The 14,609-nt window shown below is 52.1% G+C and overlaps 1 protein-coding gene across 1 annotated transcript; it reads right to left on the bottom strand.

The window, feature by feature from the left end:
• Window positions 1-3,773: 3,773 nt before the first annotated feature.
• On the bottom strand, window positions 3,774-13,265 carry WNT16 (Wnt family member 16). The gene is made up of 4 exons (XM_041727946.1): window positions 13,143-13,265; window positions 12,790-13,028; window positions 11,060-11,346; window positions 3,774-4,337 (listed from the first exon to the last, which is right to left on the bottom strand). The coding sequence occupies exons 1-4, from the start codon at window positions 13,235-13,237 to the stop codon at window positions 3,873-3,875; spliced, it is 1,086 nt and encodes a 361-aa protein (XP_041583880.1). The 5' UTR covers window positions 13,238-13,265; the 3' UTR covers window positions 3,774-3,872.
• Window positions 13,266-14,609: the final 1,344 nt, after the last annotated feature.

Genomic DNA, 14,609 nt, shown 5'->3' with positions numbered 1-14,609 from the left:
CTGAGCCTGGCCTCCAGGGCCCTAGTGACCGACACAGTCACCAGCCGGGCCAGGGAGACCCAGAAAGGCCTTTGCTGGGCGCGGGGTGAGGCCGCAAAACCACAAAACCCAGGCAGCTTTCCATGTCTCCTCCGGGAGCACCCGGGAAGGGACGTGGCCGTGTCCTCAGGACGGGGCATGGGGCAGGCGAGGCCCGAGGGCTCAGGGAACGGGGGAGCCGGCCGGCCAGGGGCGGGGGCGGGACACTGCAGGTGCAGCTGGCGGCCGAGGCGGGGGACCCAGTGTGAGCTCTCGGCGGAGCCCCCCTGCAGCCAGCCACAGCTCGGGCCCCCCACGGTTCCCCAAGGCTCGGTCCCTCCAACGCCGCTGAGCCGGGCTGCGGTCGGGGCCCCAGGCAGCGCAGGCCGGGGCTCTCGCTGGTGGCCCCGGGGGCCTGTGCGGCGACGGGCAGGGCAGGTGCAGGGCCAGCTCAAGGATGGCTCGGGCGCTGGTGCTGGTGGGGGGCCGGGGGCACAAGGAGAAGCCGGACACACGGTCTGGCAGCCCGGACAGCAGCGCGGCCTGGGCCACCCGCACGGAGCCGGCAGGCCGCCGGGTTCTCCCCACGCCTTGGCAAGGTAATCACGAAGCCACTTCTAGTTAGTAGACACAATTGGTTGCCAATGGGAACTCTTCCTTAGCTTTACAAAAAAAAAAAAGTGCTTATTTTCAATGCAGACAGAGTAGATTTACTGCACACACACACACAAAGACATGAAAACAAGTGTCTCTCAGGTCATTCTGATCAACGGATGCTAAAGATTGGCAAACTACTCTCTTAAATAAGCACTGTATTTATTCAGTTGTCACTTCTGAGTGTCTCGTTTATAAATAATATCTTTCTGGTTAAACTTTAAGAGTCACAATGAAATGTTTTGCCTTGAATTTAAGATTAGGCAGGCCTGAGACATTTTCCATGGGTTTGCTCTTTTTTTTCACAAACAATTGCTCTGCCCCGGTAAATAAAAATGGAAAAGCAATAGAATGAGACCTTTGGACAAGGAAACATTTCTTTAGCTCATTATAAGAAAAGGAATATTCTTCCTTTGTCCTTTCTGAATTTAGAAATTTTTTTCCTATATAATGCTGAAATAAAAAAAAAATGCTGAAATATTTAACAATTCATAAAAAAAAAACCATAAGTGTTTACATTAAAACACAACCTTAAATATAGCCTGGTAATTTTTACCAGGAACCTTGTAAAATATGATGAATATACATGCATGAATACCACACTCAGAAAGCCCGTTCAACATTCACATGGAAATGCAGCATTACATACAATATAATAAATATCCGGGATATCAGATCCACAAACTGATCGTTATTTTGATTTAGATTCTTTTACCCAGTTAACACTTTTACTGCATAATTTATTATAATAACCTTACAAGTTAAACATAACTAATTAAAAGCAGAGCTTAACTGATCTGCTGAAATAACACAATTCCTCGACAGTCTGCAGCATATTTTAATCTCTAACATGTAAAACTGTCATTTTGACAAGAAAAACACATTCATATAAGTAACTACTCAGCTTCTTTTTCAATGTTTAAAAAAAGTCAGAGTTAATAGTATGAAAAGAAACAGAAGCTAATCTTATTTCTGAGATAATTTTATTGCCTTAGTTCTTGGGCTTTGGCAATAAATGTCTTCAGTTTTAATATATATCATATAACTTAAATACTGTATTTACAAAATATATAACTTCTTTTTAGCAAAATACTATACAAAATACTGTCTTTACACATTTAAAGGGTGCTTCACCTTACAATGCATGAGAGCCTTTTGTGTTGTTACTTTTAATTTTCTCACCTGCTTTCAAGATCCCTCTCCTCCCCATTATTTCCGAGCTGGGGTTTTCCTAGTAGAAACTGGCCTACCTCTGAAGAATGAAGCCAACTACGCGGCACATGAACTAACTTGAATTTACATCTTAACAATGAAACCAAAGATAAGATTGCTGTATTTGTCTTACTGAGATTTTTCTAGATAACTGCTCCTAGTGAAAAGGCACTTAATATCCAAATCATACATTTCACTTTTTATGTCTGGAGTCTTCCCTTTTGTCTCTGAACATCTCTAGGAAACACTTTATAGGGATCCTGCATCACTTAGGGAAATTCTTTTTAATCGCCTTTCTTCTGAAATGCATGAAAGAGAAAGTAAGCATCCACCACTTCTGTTAACCTTTCATCCTCCGTACGCGCGAGCACTACGGTTTCTGCATCTAAGATACCGAGAGACTACATGAGCTCGTGTTTGCTGCTCCTTGCTGCTCCGGGAGGTGTCTTTAAGATGCCTGCAGCCACCCAGCCCTAGGGTTCAAGCCCAGGTCCACAGCCCAGGGCCTCATCCTGAGTCTGGACCAGGTGTCCTGCGCGGAGGCTCCTTCCTGGCTTGGCTTGTTCAGGAGCAGGATCAGCTTCCCGAAGGTCGATCGATCCCTCCAAACCAGCAAGGGAGGAACCCACAGGTCCTCAGCGGGGGGGGGGGGGGGGGGGGGGACGCCCAAGACTGCGCATGCTCAGCCTGGGCCTGGGCAGCGGGGCGGGGCCGGGGGCGGGGCCTGGGCACCAGTGGGGCGGAGGCGTGGCCGAGGGCGGGGCCCAGGCAGCCAGCGGAAGGCGGGGCCAGGGGTGGGGTCTGGGCAGCCAGCGGGTGTGGGGGCCCGCTGGGCAGCCGGTGGGGGCCGTGGGAGGAGCCCAGGGGCGGGGCCAGGGCAGCCAGTGGGGGCTGGGGGCGGGGCCCAGGCAGTCAGCGGGGGCGTGGCGGGGCCGAGAGCAGGGCCCAGGGGCAGCCAGTGGAGGTCGGGGGCGGGGCCCGGGCAGCCAGCAGGGGCTGGGGGCGTGGTCAACGGCGGGGCCCGGGCAGCCAGCAGGGGCCGGGGGCGTGGCCGAGGGCGGAGCCCGGGCAGCCAGCAGGGGCAGGGGGCGGGGCCGAGGGCGGGGCCCGGGCAGCCAGCAGGGGCAGGGGGCGTGGCCGAGGGCGGGGCCCGGGCAGCCAGCAGGGGCGGGGGGCGGGGCCGAGGGCGGGGCCCAGGCAGCCAGCAGGGGCAGGGGGCATAGCCGAGGGCGGGGCCCGGGCAGCCAGCAGGGGCAGGGGGCGTGGCCGAGGGCGGGGCCCGGGCAGCCAGCAGGGGCAGGGGGCATGCCCGAGGGCGTGGCCCGGGCAGCCAGCAGGGGCAGGGGGCATAGCCGAGGGCGTGGCTCGAGCAGCCAGCAGGGGCAGGGGGCATGGCCGAGGGCGGGGCCCGGGCAGCCAGCAGGGGCAGGGGGCGTGGTCGAGGGCGGGGCCCGGGCAGCCAGCAGGGGCTGGGGGCGGGGCCGAGGGCGGGGCCCGGGCAGCCAGCGGGGGCAGGGGGCGGGGCGAGGGCGTGGCCCGGGCAGCCAGCAGGGGCTGGGGGCGGGGCCGAGGGCGGAGCCTGGGCAGCCAGCAGGGGCAGGGGGCGTGGTCGAGGGCGTGGCCCGGGCAGCCAGCAGGGGCTGGGGGCGGGGCCGAGGGCGGGGCCCGAGCAGCCAGCAGGGGCAGGGGGCGGGGCGAGGGCGTGGCCCGGGCAGCCAGCAGGGGCTGGGGGCGTGGCCGAGGGCGGGGCCCGGGCAGCCAGCAGGGGCTGGGGGCGTGGCCGAGGGCGGGGCCCGGGCAGCCAGCGGGGGCTGGGGGCGTGGCCGAGGGCGGGGCCCGAGCGGCCAGCAGGGGCTGGGGGCGTGGCCGAGGGCGGGGCCCAGGCAGCCAGCGGGGGCGGGGCCAGGGCTCTCCCAGCCCCCCAGGCGGCCGCGCGTCCCTCCCTCCCCGCGGGCTGCGGGCTGCGGGCTGCGGGCTGCGGGCTGCGGCTACTTGCAGGTGTGCACGTCGGTCATGCTCTCACAGCGCCGGCAGCGAACGTAGCAGCACCAGATGAACTTGCACTCGCACCTCTCCACGTGCCTGACCACGTGCGTGTTGTAGCCGCGGCCGCAGCACAGCAGGTTGCAGCCGCCGGCGCCCTCGGAGGTGCGGTTGCACTCGCGGCCCCGCGTGCCCGGGATGCCCAGCTTCTTGTCCTCCACGCAGTAGTTGGGGGACTTGTTGACGTACAGCAGGTCGTCCTTGCGAATGGGGACCCGCCTCTGGTCTTTGTCTCTCCTGCGCACCTTCCGCTGTATTTTGTCTGAGATCTGGATACTGTTTTCGTACTTGTCCTTCAGCAGCCGGCCGATCTTCTCGAACGAGGACATGGTTTTCCAGCAGGTCTTCACGGCGCAGGAGCCCGAGACCCCGTGACAGCGGCAGTCCACCGACATGAGCTTGGCGACAGCCTGCAAGCGGCAGGAACGGACAGGGGTCACTCGCGGGGCACTGGCGGGGCCTCGCCCCTCACCCTCACCCTCACCCTCACCCCTGCGGCCTCCGCAGGTGCTCAGGGTGCTCCCGCCCTGCGCTGACCCCCGCGGCACGCAGCCCCGGGCCTAGGGTGGGCCAGGCTGCTCCTGTCATCAGGGAGTATCAGAGGCAGCCCAGGGAGGCCGCGTTTATTCCTTTTCACTTAATTTTGGCTGTGAGAGGATGTTCGTGCGACCTCTGTGCTCCCGAGGCCATCACCTGCACTCAGGGTGTGACTCACCGACCAGCAGCACCAACCTCACTTGGGAGGAAGGCAGATTCCCAGGCCCCACCCCAGACTCTGCGTTAAAAGGAGACTCCGGGGTGACTCATATGCACGTGAAGGTTTGGGGAGCAATGGCAGGACAGTCGCCCCGGACGCACAAGTGCGATATAGAAGCATCTGGGTGGGGAGCTTTACCAATAACTGATGCTCCAACCCCCAAGAGTCTGATTGAATAGGCCAAGGCGGGGTCCAGGCCGTGGCCCCTCCGTAAGGCTGCTCAGATGACCGTGGTGGGCATCGGAGCATGACATCTGTGGAACTGAGCGCTCTCAGGTTCATCACAGTCTACCATGGGCCTGGGGCGGGGGGGGGGGGGGGGACCATGTTATCCTCTGGTCACAGGCCACGTGAGAAACCTTGACTAATCAACTTAAGTTGGTCAAAAGGAGAAGGGGCCGGAGAGTGTGGTTGCTCCCAGCACATTCTTCCCCTCTTCTGGAAAATTAATTCGAAACATATGTCCTACTCTTGATGGATCAGTAGCACCATCCTAACCTAGAAGAGGGATAATAGATGTATGTAATTTTTCATTTCCAAGCGCTGAGTTTGGTTTATTCAGACTCAGGAATTAAATGAAATTACATAGATCTGTAGGAGCCCCCTGCCTGGCCCACATCCGAGTCTGAATAAATGTCCCCTCTCCCTGAAGAAGGTAGAGGAAGAGCGGAGAGAAAATTTTAAAAGGGGGCTAACAGGGCAAAAGCAATAGAGAGGTTTCAAGAATTTCAAGGTTCTCATCTGTTACGCACCAGGCTGGTGAGCACAGCTTCCTTCAATCCCCAGAGGATGGCAGGGCAGATTAATAAATCGCCAGGACTAGCTACCGCGCTGACTGTTCTGTCAACATGCTGGGTAAAGTGAAAAATTGATCTGTCCACTCGGTAACTTGGAAATTACGTGTGTAATCTCACCAAAGAAGGGGAAAACCTCGCGGCTTAAGTTCCACTTACGGTTCTTATCAAAACTATAAAATGACAGGGGTCTACGCTTTGCTATTTTAAACTAAACCCGACGCTGACATGTTTGTGGAATGTTATGTTCCCTAACAAATGAAAGTTTCTGAACCATCTAGTGAGACGGAGGATTCTGGACGATTTATAATATCTGCAACCTTGAGCGAGAGCATATGGTATTGATTTGTGCAATATTCGATACTTCTTATTAGTGTTTAGCATAATAAACGGGATACTATTTAAACCCCGTCCTTTATAGAACAGAGCACATATGCTCTTTTTGAATTCACAAAACCGAGAAGCAAGTAGCTAGGTCTGTATTGTATATAAGGGAAATACAGACCCTTCCAGGCAGGCAAAAGATACCTTCCGAGGATATGAAAGCGATTCAAAGAGTGTGGCACAAAAAAATAAAGTATGGCACAAGGGCTTATTTGCTTAAATTTTCGGCATTTGATATTCACAAATACTTCAATTCTTTAAAATGTCTCCAGGCAAATAAATGTTCAAATGAACGCCACCTTCCTACGTTTGTTCAGATTTTAAGGGCTCAGCAGATAGGAGAAAAAGAGCTCGGTGAGCACTAGGTAAGAACACAACAAATTGTCCGAAAGCCAAAACTCTAAGCATGTCTGTCTGTGTATTTAAACCTGATCAGCATTCCTCGCAGTCATCGCTTAGCGATTTAAAGCTGCCTCTCGCTCGGGATCTCACTGCGGGGCCGACTTCTCCCAGCACAGACATCACGAATGGTGTTGCCAACTGGCGGGAGACAGCGTAGACGCTCACCAAATACTTGTTAGAGTTAGGCCAGCTCACTCGAACGGATTTAACTCCTTCTCCGTGGGTGACCTGGATCGGAGGGAAGAACTAGAGACCACCTTGAACCAAGGAGCCACGGCCGTGGGAGTCAATGGTAGGGGGACCTCGGTCCTGCTGGGGTTCTCCTCTCGCTGCTCAGCCCGCAGCAGGGTTGGTCCCCAGGGACACGTGACGTCACAGGTTGGATGGATAAAAAGAGACCCCGATTTTCAAATCTGATGAAATCAACCTGTGGAATGTGGATCAGAAAGAATATGGGGAAGATTTTCCTGCCATAGGAACACTAAGATCTTTTAAATACCTGGAGTAGATTACATTTTCCAGGGATGATATTTTTCCGTAGTATTCTGTTACCTTTCGATCCCATTATCTTCTTGTGCTTAACAATAAGTATAAAAATAGCATTTTTACCATATATATTTTATCATATAAATATTTTATCGCATATATTTTATTTTATATATGTTTTTACCATGTATGTTATCATATATATAGCCTGGGACAGAAAGACAAATAAACTACAAGGAGAAGCATGCCAATAACTTGACATGCAATTTAAATGATTATAGCCCCAAAAACTCTAAGGGAGAAACTTGGACAAATAGAGATTAAAATAAAGCAATGTAATTACCACTAGGAGAATGTGATGAAATGGAGAGTTCAAGGGTGGATCTCTCTCTCTCTCTCTATCTCTCTCTCTCTCTCTCTCACACACACACACACACACACACACACACGGTTTAAGTGCAGAATTTAAGTGTTTCTCAGAGCACCTTCGCATCAATTATCTTACTTGATTTAGTTTTATGGGAAGAAATACCTCGCCCGCAGTAGGTCATTGATGAACATGTACTTACATATTTTCCCAGTTTTACCAAAAAACAAACAGCGTGGTTAAGACACTCGGATCAGGAAAGTTGGTGACATACGATATAAAGTCTTTATATCCAGCAGGAGAATTTCGGTAGAAGAGAGAAAAATCAAAGTGGAAAAACGGAGTATATTTAAGGAAATTGCACAAACACTCCACGAAAAGGTATGTCCTGGAGCCGCGTGGCCGGGATTCTTAATTAACGTCAAAGAGCCATTCTGAGCTGCGGTGATAGCCTTTTCCTGCTAACAGGAGAAGAAAGAGGGGAGCCACCGTCTGAGTAGCATGTGGTTATGAGAAAATTCTTTTCTCTACTCCAGTTGAGTTGTTAGGGTTTATAACGATATTAACAGAGGAATGTTTTGTGAACTATTGCAAACAGATGTGCACATTTTGGAGGAATATTTTTAAACTATGGGAGAGCAATTAGGAGGGTAGCATTTAATTTACTGGGCTCTTTGTGTTAAGTTTTGGTTTGATAAACTTCTAATGAACTGAACTAGGAAAGACATATCCGTAACTCTTAACGTGACTATAGGAACTACTTAAGACCTGGGCTACGGCGTGACTGGTGCCACCATTTTGGCTCTGAGGTAACACGGCGGGCAATGATCGTTTCCCAGCCTATTGCTTTATCCAAAGTTTACAGAAGTGACCCAAAAAACTGTTGTGGAACATTCTGTTACGAGCAGTTCATTTTGTCAACTATCAAATGATCTGGTTGAGTTTTTAGGAAAGCTGTGACATAAGGTTGGATGGTTGGATGTGGAATTCCTACTCCTCTGACCCATTTTGTCTCATTCAGTCCAAAAATATATTTGAACCTGCTGAAAGGCAAAACACTTATGTGTTGTTCAAGTACTTATAAATATTCTTGAAACAGGTCAATGAACATTTGGGGTTGGGCCCTTCCCACTTTTTTGAGTTACTCATCATAAAACAAATTATGGGGTAGGGAAACTTAAAAGTTTATGAGGTGGACATGGGAAGAATGGAAATATTTTAAGCACACCAAAAGAAATACCCATAAATATTCCAAGTCACATTATTCCCAGAAGTTCTGCCCCTGGAAGACATCACATCATTCTGTCAGCCAATCAGCATTCAGCAACATTATTCTTGGAGTCATAACTTTAGGAATGGTGTCAGAAACCAAGTGGGAATCAGAGTACTTAAGGTCAGCGGTTAGAAAGTCATCTATCCTGCTCACAGCACTACTAAGCGCCAGTACCCACATTTCTCTGAACGCTTTCCTACATTTTGATTTTGGGATTTTGAGACCAGGAAAATCAACTCAATTGAATGCAGACCTTGAACCTTACCCAGAAGAATATGCCTATTCGATTAAAATCCTAATCGCCAATCTTAAAAAAGGAGTTGATGGTTCACCCGTGTTAGATAATAGCCTGCAAACTTGGTTGGTTTTGTTGTTGCTGTGGTGATGATGGTGGTGATGGGGGTGGGGGTTGTTTTTGGCCACCAGTGGAAAGAAAAACACAAAAATGCTTTCAGTTGTAATACTTTCTGAAAAAAGACCAACCAAAACACCGGTCCAGGTAACATTTTGTGATATTTTAAGATTGTATCTAGACCAATGAGGAACAAAAAGATTCGGTAGAGAGAACACTGACTTTTGAACAAACTGTATGTATACGTATAGGCTGAATTATTTTCTGCATTATTAGAATAATAGCAGAAACCCCAGTAATGTGAGAAGATTGTTTTTGCCAACAAACACAGTGGATTAAAATTGAGGCTAAAGAGTTGCATGTTTTTAATAAACTCAGAATATAAATAATAGTTTAAGATCAAATAGTTACAGAGGCAAATATTGCTACTTAATTTGAAACAACACACAAGACAGAATCAAACTAAATAGCTGCCTAATGATACCAATAAAAAGATGAGCGCTTCCAAGCTTCTCACAAGTTTGGGGATAAGCATTCTTTAAGAAAATTAATTATGACATGAACTTCCAAGTTCTGTTTTCTAGTTAAATTTGTAAAAATCTCTACCAAATTATTTGAAGAATGACTAAAGAAGATTTAAGATCCAAATTGATATTAAATATTCATTTAATTGTTTGTTTTTTAAATATACTAATTTGACTAATTTGACTTATTTTAATGTCTTTCTCATTTTAACTCTAGAGTTTTAAAGAACATGTTAAAAAATGTAAAACTGTATTTAACCTCTTTCATAGTCGTGTGTCAGAAATAATTTTAAAAATCCTTTATCGGAGAATATTTAAATTGAGGCAGAAACCCATTCTTTGAATTTTTTTTTCCTGCAAAACTTTAAGGAGAAGGGACATGTGCATACCTGTGGTGTTAAACAAGAGTTGCTTTAACGTGCTCAGTTACACTTTAAAATTTCTAAACAAAAATATGAAAAGCCCACCCAGCTATTTACTGACCTCCCTAGTTCCTATTTTGCTATTTAAAAGCAATATTCAAATTGAACTGAAAATTTAAATTTGAATTGAAGTGTTCCGGTGATAATAACATTCATGGAGTTTTCTGGTTTTATTCTAAACCAGAGTGCTTAAGTAAAGAACGCTGGCTGAAACTTGCACCTATTCAAAGTGGGTTCCATTTATTCGCTTTCCAAAAATGTAAAACAAATGCAACATACAACTTTAAATATTCCTGACTCAGATACTTGTTTTCATTTATTTCAGGAGACTGAGGCAGATTGCAATGACCGCTTTGGGACTTTTACAGATTATTGGATATTTACAATAATATAGGATACGTGCTGATATTCCTGTCCTGGAAAGATTATTATGGCATAGAAAATGTCTATCTATAAAAATGTTTTGACCGTTTCAGGAAAATCATTACGAATTGCCAAGTAATTCAGCTATGTTGCAGAACTCAAACTTTATTGTGTCAATATTCATTAAAATAAACGTATAAAAGTTAAATTAAGCTACAAATTTATTTCATTTTAAGAAAATTTAGTATGAAAAACCAGAATTCATAAAAGAGGTTCATTAGATGGTGGTTCTTTAAATTTGTCTACCCCTCAATCTCAATCAATATGTACTTAAATTATCCATACATTTTATATATCTATAGCTTCTTTACACTTACCTGGATTGATCGTTTTGTAACAATGTATCTATTCCATTTTATAATAAAACAATGAATCCTCTTTAAAAAAAAAAAAAAAAACCTTTGTTTTACCAAAATGTTAGTTAAAAGATGTGTATTCCCGGACGTATTCAAGAATGTTTGCTAGAGAATGTAAGGACAAATTGGTAACATGTTTAGGAGCCGCTGCCCACTAAAAAATAGATTTTAAAAGATCAAAATTCAAATTTGGGATGGAATCTTATTCAGTCCCCTTGGAAAGGCAGATGCTATAGATCTTATTCTGGCTCTCTCACTAACCAGCTCAGGGGACGGAACAAAATGACCCAAAAACGTATGTGTACATCTATTATTTTATAATTCAGTGCTCTGGGTATACAAAATACAAAATCACCAATAGAGCCTATAATGAGATTCGGCTCCTATCAGATGGAGGAGGACTTAAACTAAATCAATGCAAACGTTACACACATACAATAGACACGTATATATCACACATATGCATGACACACATATTTCTTAGACTGCAAATGTATGTTTTTTAAGTCACTTGGACCGATTCACTCAGAAGTGTCATCCCAGTGTTATTTACCTAAAGGCGTGAGATATCATCCCACTTTCTCATACATACCTGCCTTCCAGCTTCGTTGTTGTGCAGGTTCATTGCTAACAGTACTTTGCTTTCTTTTCCTGTGGTGTTTCTGATGGGAAAATCTAGGAACTTTCTGCTGAACCACATGCCATACTGGACATCATCAGAGCAGCCCCCCCAGTGCCAGCCTTCGCTCGCTGAGCCACCGTTCTGTAGGGTGGTGTCACAGGAGCACTCCGTCATGTTGCCGGCACTGCATGACCTGGTCACAGAATGCACCAGGCCTGCAGCCATCACAGCATAAATAAATGCTGTTTCCTTGGTGCCTAGAACAAAACATAAATTGCTGAATGAAAGAGCCGTATCTCTGTCTGGTTTTGTCCATAACAAATCTTCCTACTTATCCTCTTAGCAGGGAAGTGATTTTTCGATTGCTTTCGATAGACGCTTTAATGAGCATGTATTTATAAAGGACAATTTCAAATTGTTTTAGTCTTTTAAAAAGGCGACATTAATTTTCAGTATTCCACTCTGGGGGGGGGATTTTTATATATTTGCATATCATAAATTGTCCTTAGAATCATCCGCTCATTTAAAACATTTGGAATGGATGCCAGCACCCCGTTAGTGCTTAATAGACAATAGAAGTTCAAATCCGTGTTGAATTTAAATAGAAGTTCAAATCCGTATTGAATTTAAAATCCTTTGCATGAATACGGCAAATGGTAACACGATGCCCCAAGAGTCCAGATTACATTCATCTTTAAATTTCAAATGTGTTTTCACGAAACACACGCCGAAAAATCTGCTGTGATTTTTTTGTTTGTTTGTTTGTATGAGTAATACGTTATCTCAACGCAAATTAGAGTTAAGTAAAGGCCAAAGCGGTCAGTAGATGTCACAGTTTACTTTCATATCAAAGACTGGTCTTTTCTCTTTTCTTTTTTGTTTTTTAAGGATGCGTTATAAATAACAATCACACATATTAATACAAAACACTTAGGTATTTTATAGGATAGCAGCTAATCCTCTTACAGGCTTAAAGACAATGAAAGAATCGAAACGTCACCAGAAAGAAATAAAAAAAAGAGTCGTCATGGGAGATGACCGAGTGTGGAGTCAGCACCTGCAGTGAGGCTTGAGCTACAATGTCTGCAAATTAAAGTCCCATCAGGACATTAGTAAGAGGGACTGGAAGAGACTCAGCAGGTGACCTTTTGGTCCCTTGGGATGTGAGGAGCGAGGGGGTCGCAGGCTCCGGGCTGGGCCGATGGACCTTTCCAGGGCTGGCGGCCTCGCATTCCGGCAACTGCAACTTTTCTGCATCTTTTTTCTCCGCCTCCTCGTTTCCCGGTCCTTTCCCCTCCTTGTTCCTCTCCTTTTTCCTTCTCCTGGGCCTTCCTCCTCCTTCCTCCGTCTCCCTCCTGCGGGGTCGGCGCCCCGGGGCAGACGCGGGGTGCGGGTGCGGGGGCGGGTGCGGGGGCGGGGGCGCGGGGGGGCGCGCGGACGGCAGCAGCGGGGACCCCTGCGGCGCCCGGTTCTGCGGCTGCGGGGCCGCGGGGCGCGTGCGGGCGGGACTGGGCGGCTCCCCGCGCGGCGCCGGCCCGGGAGGCCCGCAGGGGGGCGGCGGGGGGCGCGGCCAGGTGCGTCCTGCGCCCCCCGCCGGGCGCCGCGCCCCGTCCCGGGAGCCCCGCGGGCGGCGCACCTGCAGCTCCTCCGTCCCGGGGCGCCCCCCCCGCCCGCGCCCCGCGCCCCGCGCCCCGACTCACCGCTGCTCAGCTCGTAGCCGAAGACGGGGCCCGCGCCCGGGGCGGCGGCGGCCAGCAGGCAGTTCCAGCGCTCGTGTCGGAACTGGCTCCGGCACTCCTGGATGCCCAGGCGCGCGCCCTCGCCGATGCTCGGCAGCAGGTGGGGCCTCCGCCGGCACAGCTCCTGCTGGCGGCCGCTCAGCGGCGGGGCGGCGCAGCCCAGCTTCTCGGCGGCCCCGAACGGCGCGACGCCCAGCCACCTGCGGACGGGCCGCGTCAGCCCCGACCCCGGCCCGACCCGACCCGGCCCGACCCGCCGCGCCCGCCCCGGCCCCGACCCCGGCCCCCCCCCCCCCGCCCCCGCCCGCGCTCACATCCAGTCGCCCCGGGCTCCGCCGGGCAGCAGCGCGAGCAGGGCTGCCCACAGCGCGCACAGGCGGGCGGGCCCCGGGAGCGCCGCTCCGCCCATGGCCCCGGCCCGCAGCCCCCGCGCTCCGCTCCGCGCCCCCCGAGCCCGAGGCGGTCGCGCGCTCTCCCTGCAGGCGGCCGAGGCCCGGCGAGCGGCGGCCTCCCCGCGGGGGGCGGCGAGCGGGGCCGTCGGGCGGCGGGCGGCCGGGGTCGGGGAGGAAGTGCCGGCGCGAGCGGCGCCTCCATGGCCCCCGCCCCGCCCCCCCGCCGCGGCCGCGCCCCGAGCCCCATTGGCCCCGCACCCCGGCCTGCCCGGCCTCGGGCTCCCATTGGCTGCGCGGCCTCCGCGGGGGGCCGGGCCGCTGCCCCGGACGGCGCGTCCGCACCCTGCGCGCTGGGCCCCGGGGGCGCCCCGACCGGCGGGAGGGCGGCGGGGGCGCCCGGGGAGGTGTGTGGGGCCGCCCCGGGGTCCCTGCGCCCTGGCGCCCCGGCGGAGCGGCCGGAGAGGTCCCTGCCCGGCTCCTTCCCGCCCTTACCAGGCGGCTTCGGCTTCGGGGCGCGGCGGGCGGCGCACAGCTGACCCCGGGTCCCGCGCGGCGGGGCGCTAACCGGGGACTCTAACCCGGGGGCGATAACCGGGGGCTCTAACTGGGGGGCTCTAACCCGGGGGCGATAACCGGGGGCTCTAACTGGGGGGCTCTAACCCGGGGGCGCTAACTGGGGGCTCTAACTGGGGGGCTCTAACCCGGGGCGATAACCGGGGCTCTAACTGGGGGGCTCTAACCCGGGGGCGATAACCGGGGGCGCTAACCGGGGGCTCTAACTGGGGGGCGCTAACGGGGGGCGCTAACTGGGGGCGCTAAACGGGGGCGCTAACCCGGGAGACGCTAACGGGGAGGCGCTAACTGGGGGCGCTAAACGGGGGCGCTAACCCGGGAGACGCTAACGGGGAGGCGCTAACTGGGGGCGCTAACGGGGGGCGCTAACGGGGGGCGCTAACCGGGGGCGCTAACGGGGGGCACTAACCGGGGGCGCTAACTGGGGGCGCTAACTGGGGGCGCTAACCCGGGGGACGCTAACGGGGAGGCGCTAACCGGGGGCGCTAACGGGGGGGCGCTAACCCGGGGGGCGCTAACCGGGGGCGCTAACCTGGGGGCGCTAACGGGGGGACGCTAACGGGGGCGCTAACCGGGGGCGCTAACGGGGGGCGCTAACCCGGGGGGCGCTAACCTGGGGGCGCTAACCGGGGGCGCTAACCGGGGGACGCTAACGGGGGCGCTAACCGGGGGCGCTAACCGGGGGCTCTAACCCGGGGGGCGCTAACCCGGGAGACGCTAACGGGGAGGCGCTAACCGGGGGCGCTAACGGGGGGCGCTAACCGGGGGCGCTAACTGGGGGCGCTAACTGGGGGCGCTAACCCGGGGGGACGCTAA

This window comes from Vulpes lagopus, chromosome 13 (genome assembly GCF_018345385.1).
Source record: "Vulpes lagopus strain Blue_001 chromosome 13, ASM1834538v1, whole genome shotgun sequence".
Taxonomy (NCBI): Eukaryota; Metazoa; Chordata; class Mammalia; order Carnivora; family Canidae; genus Vulpes; species Vulpes lagopus.
This window is presented reverse-complemented; position numbering and strand designations above follow the sequence as displayed.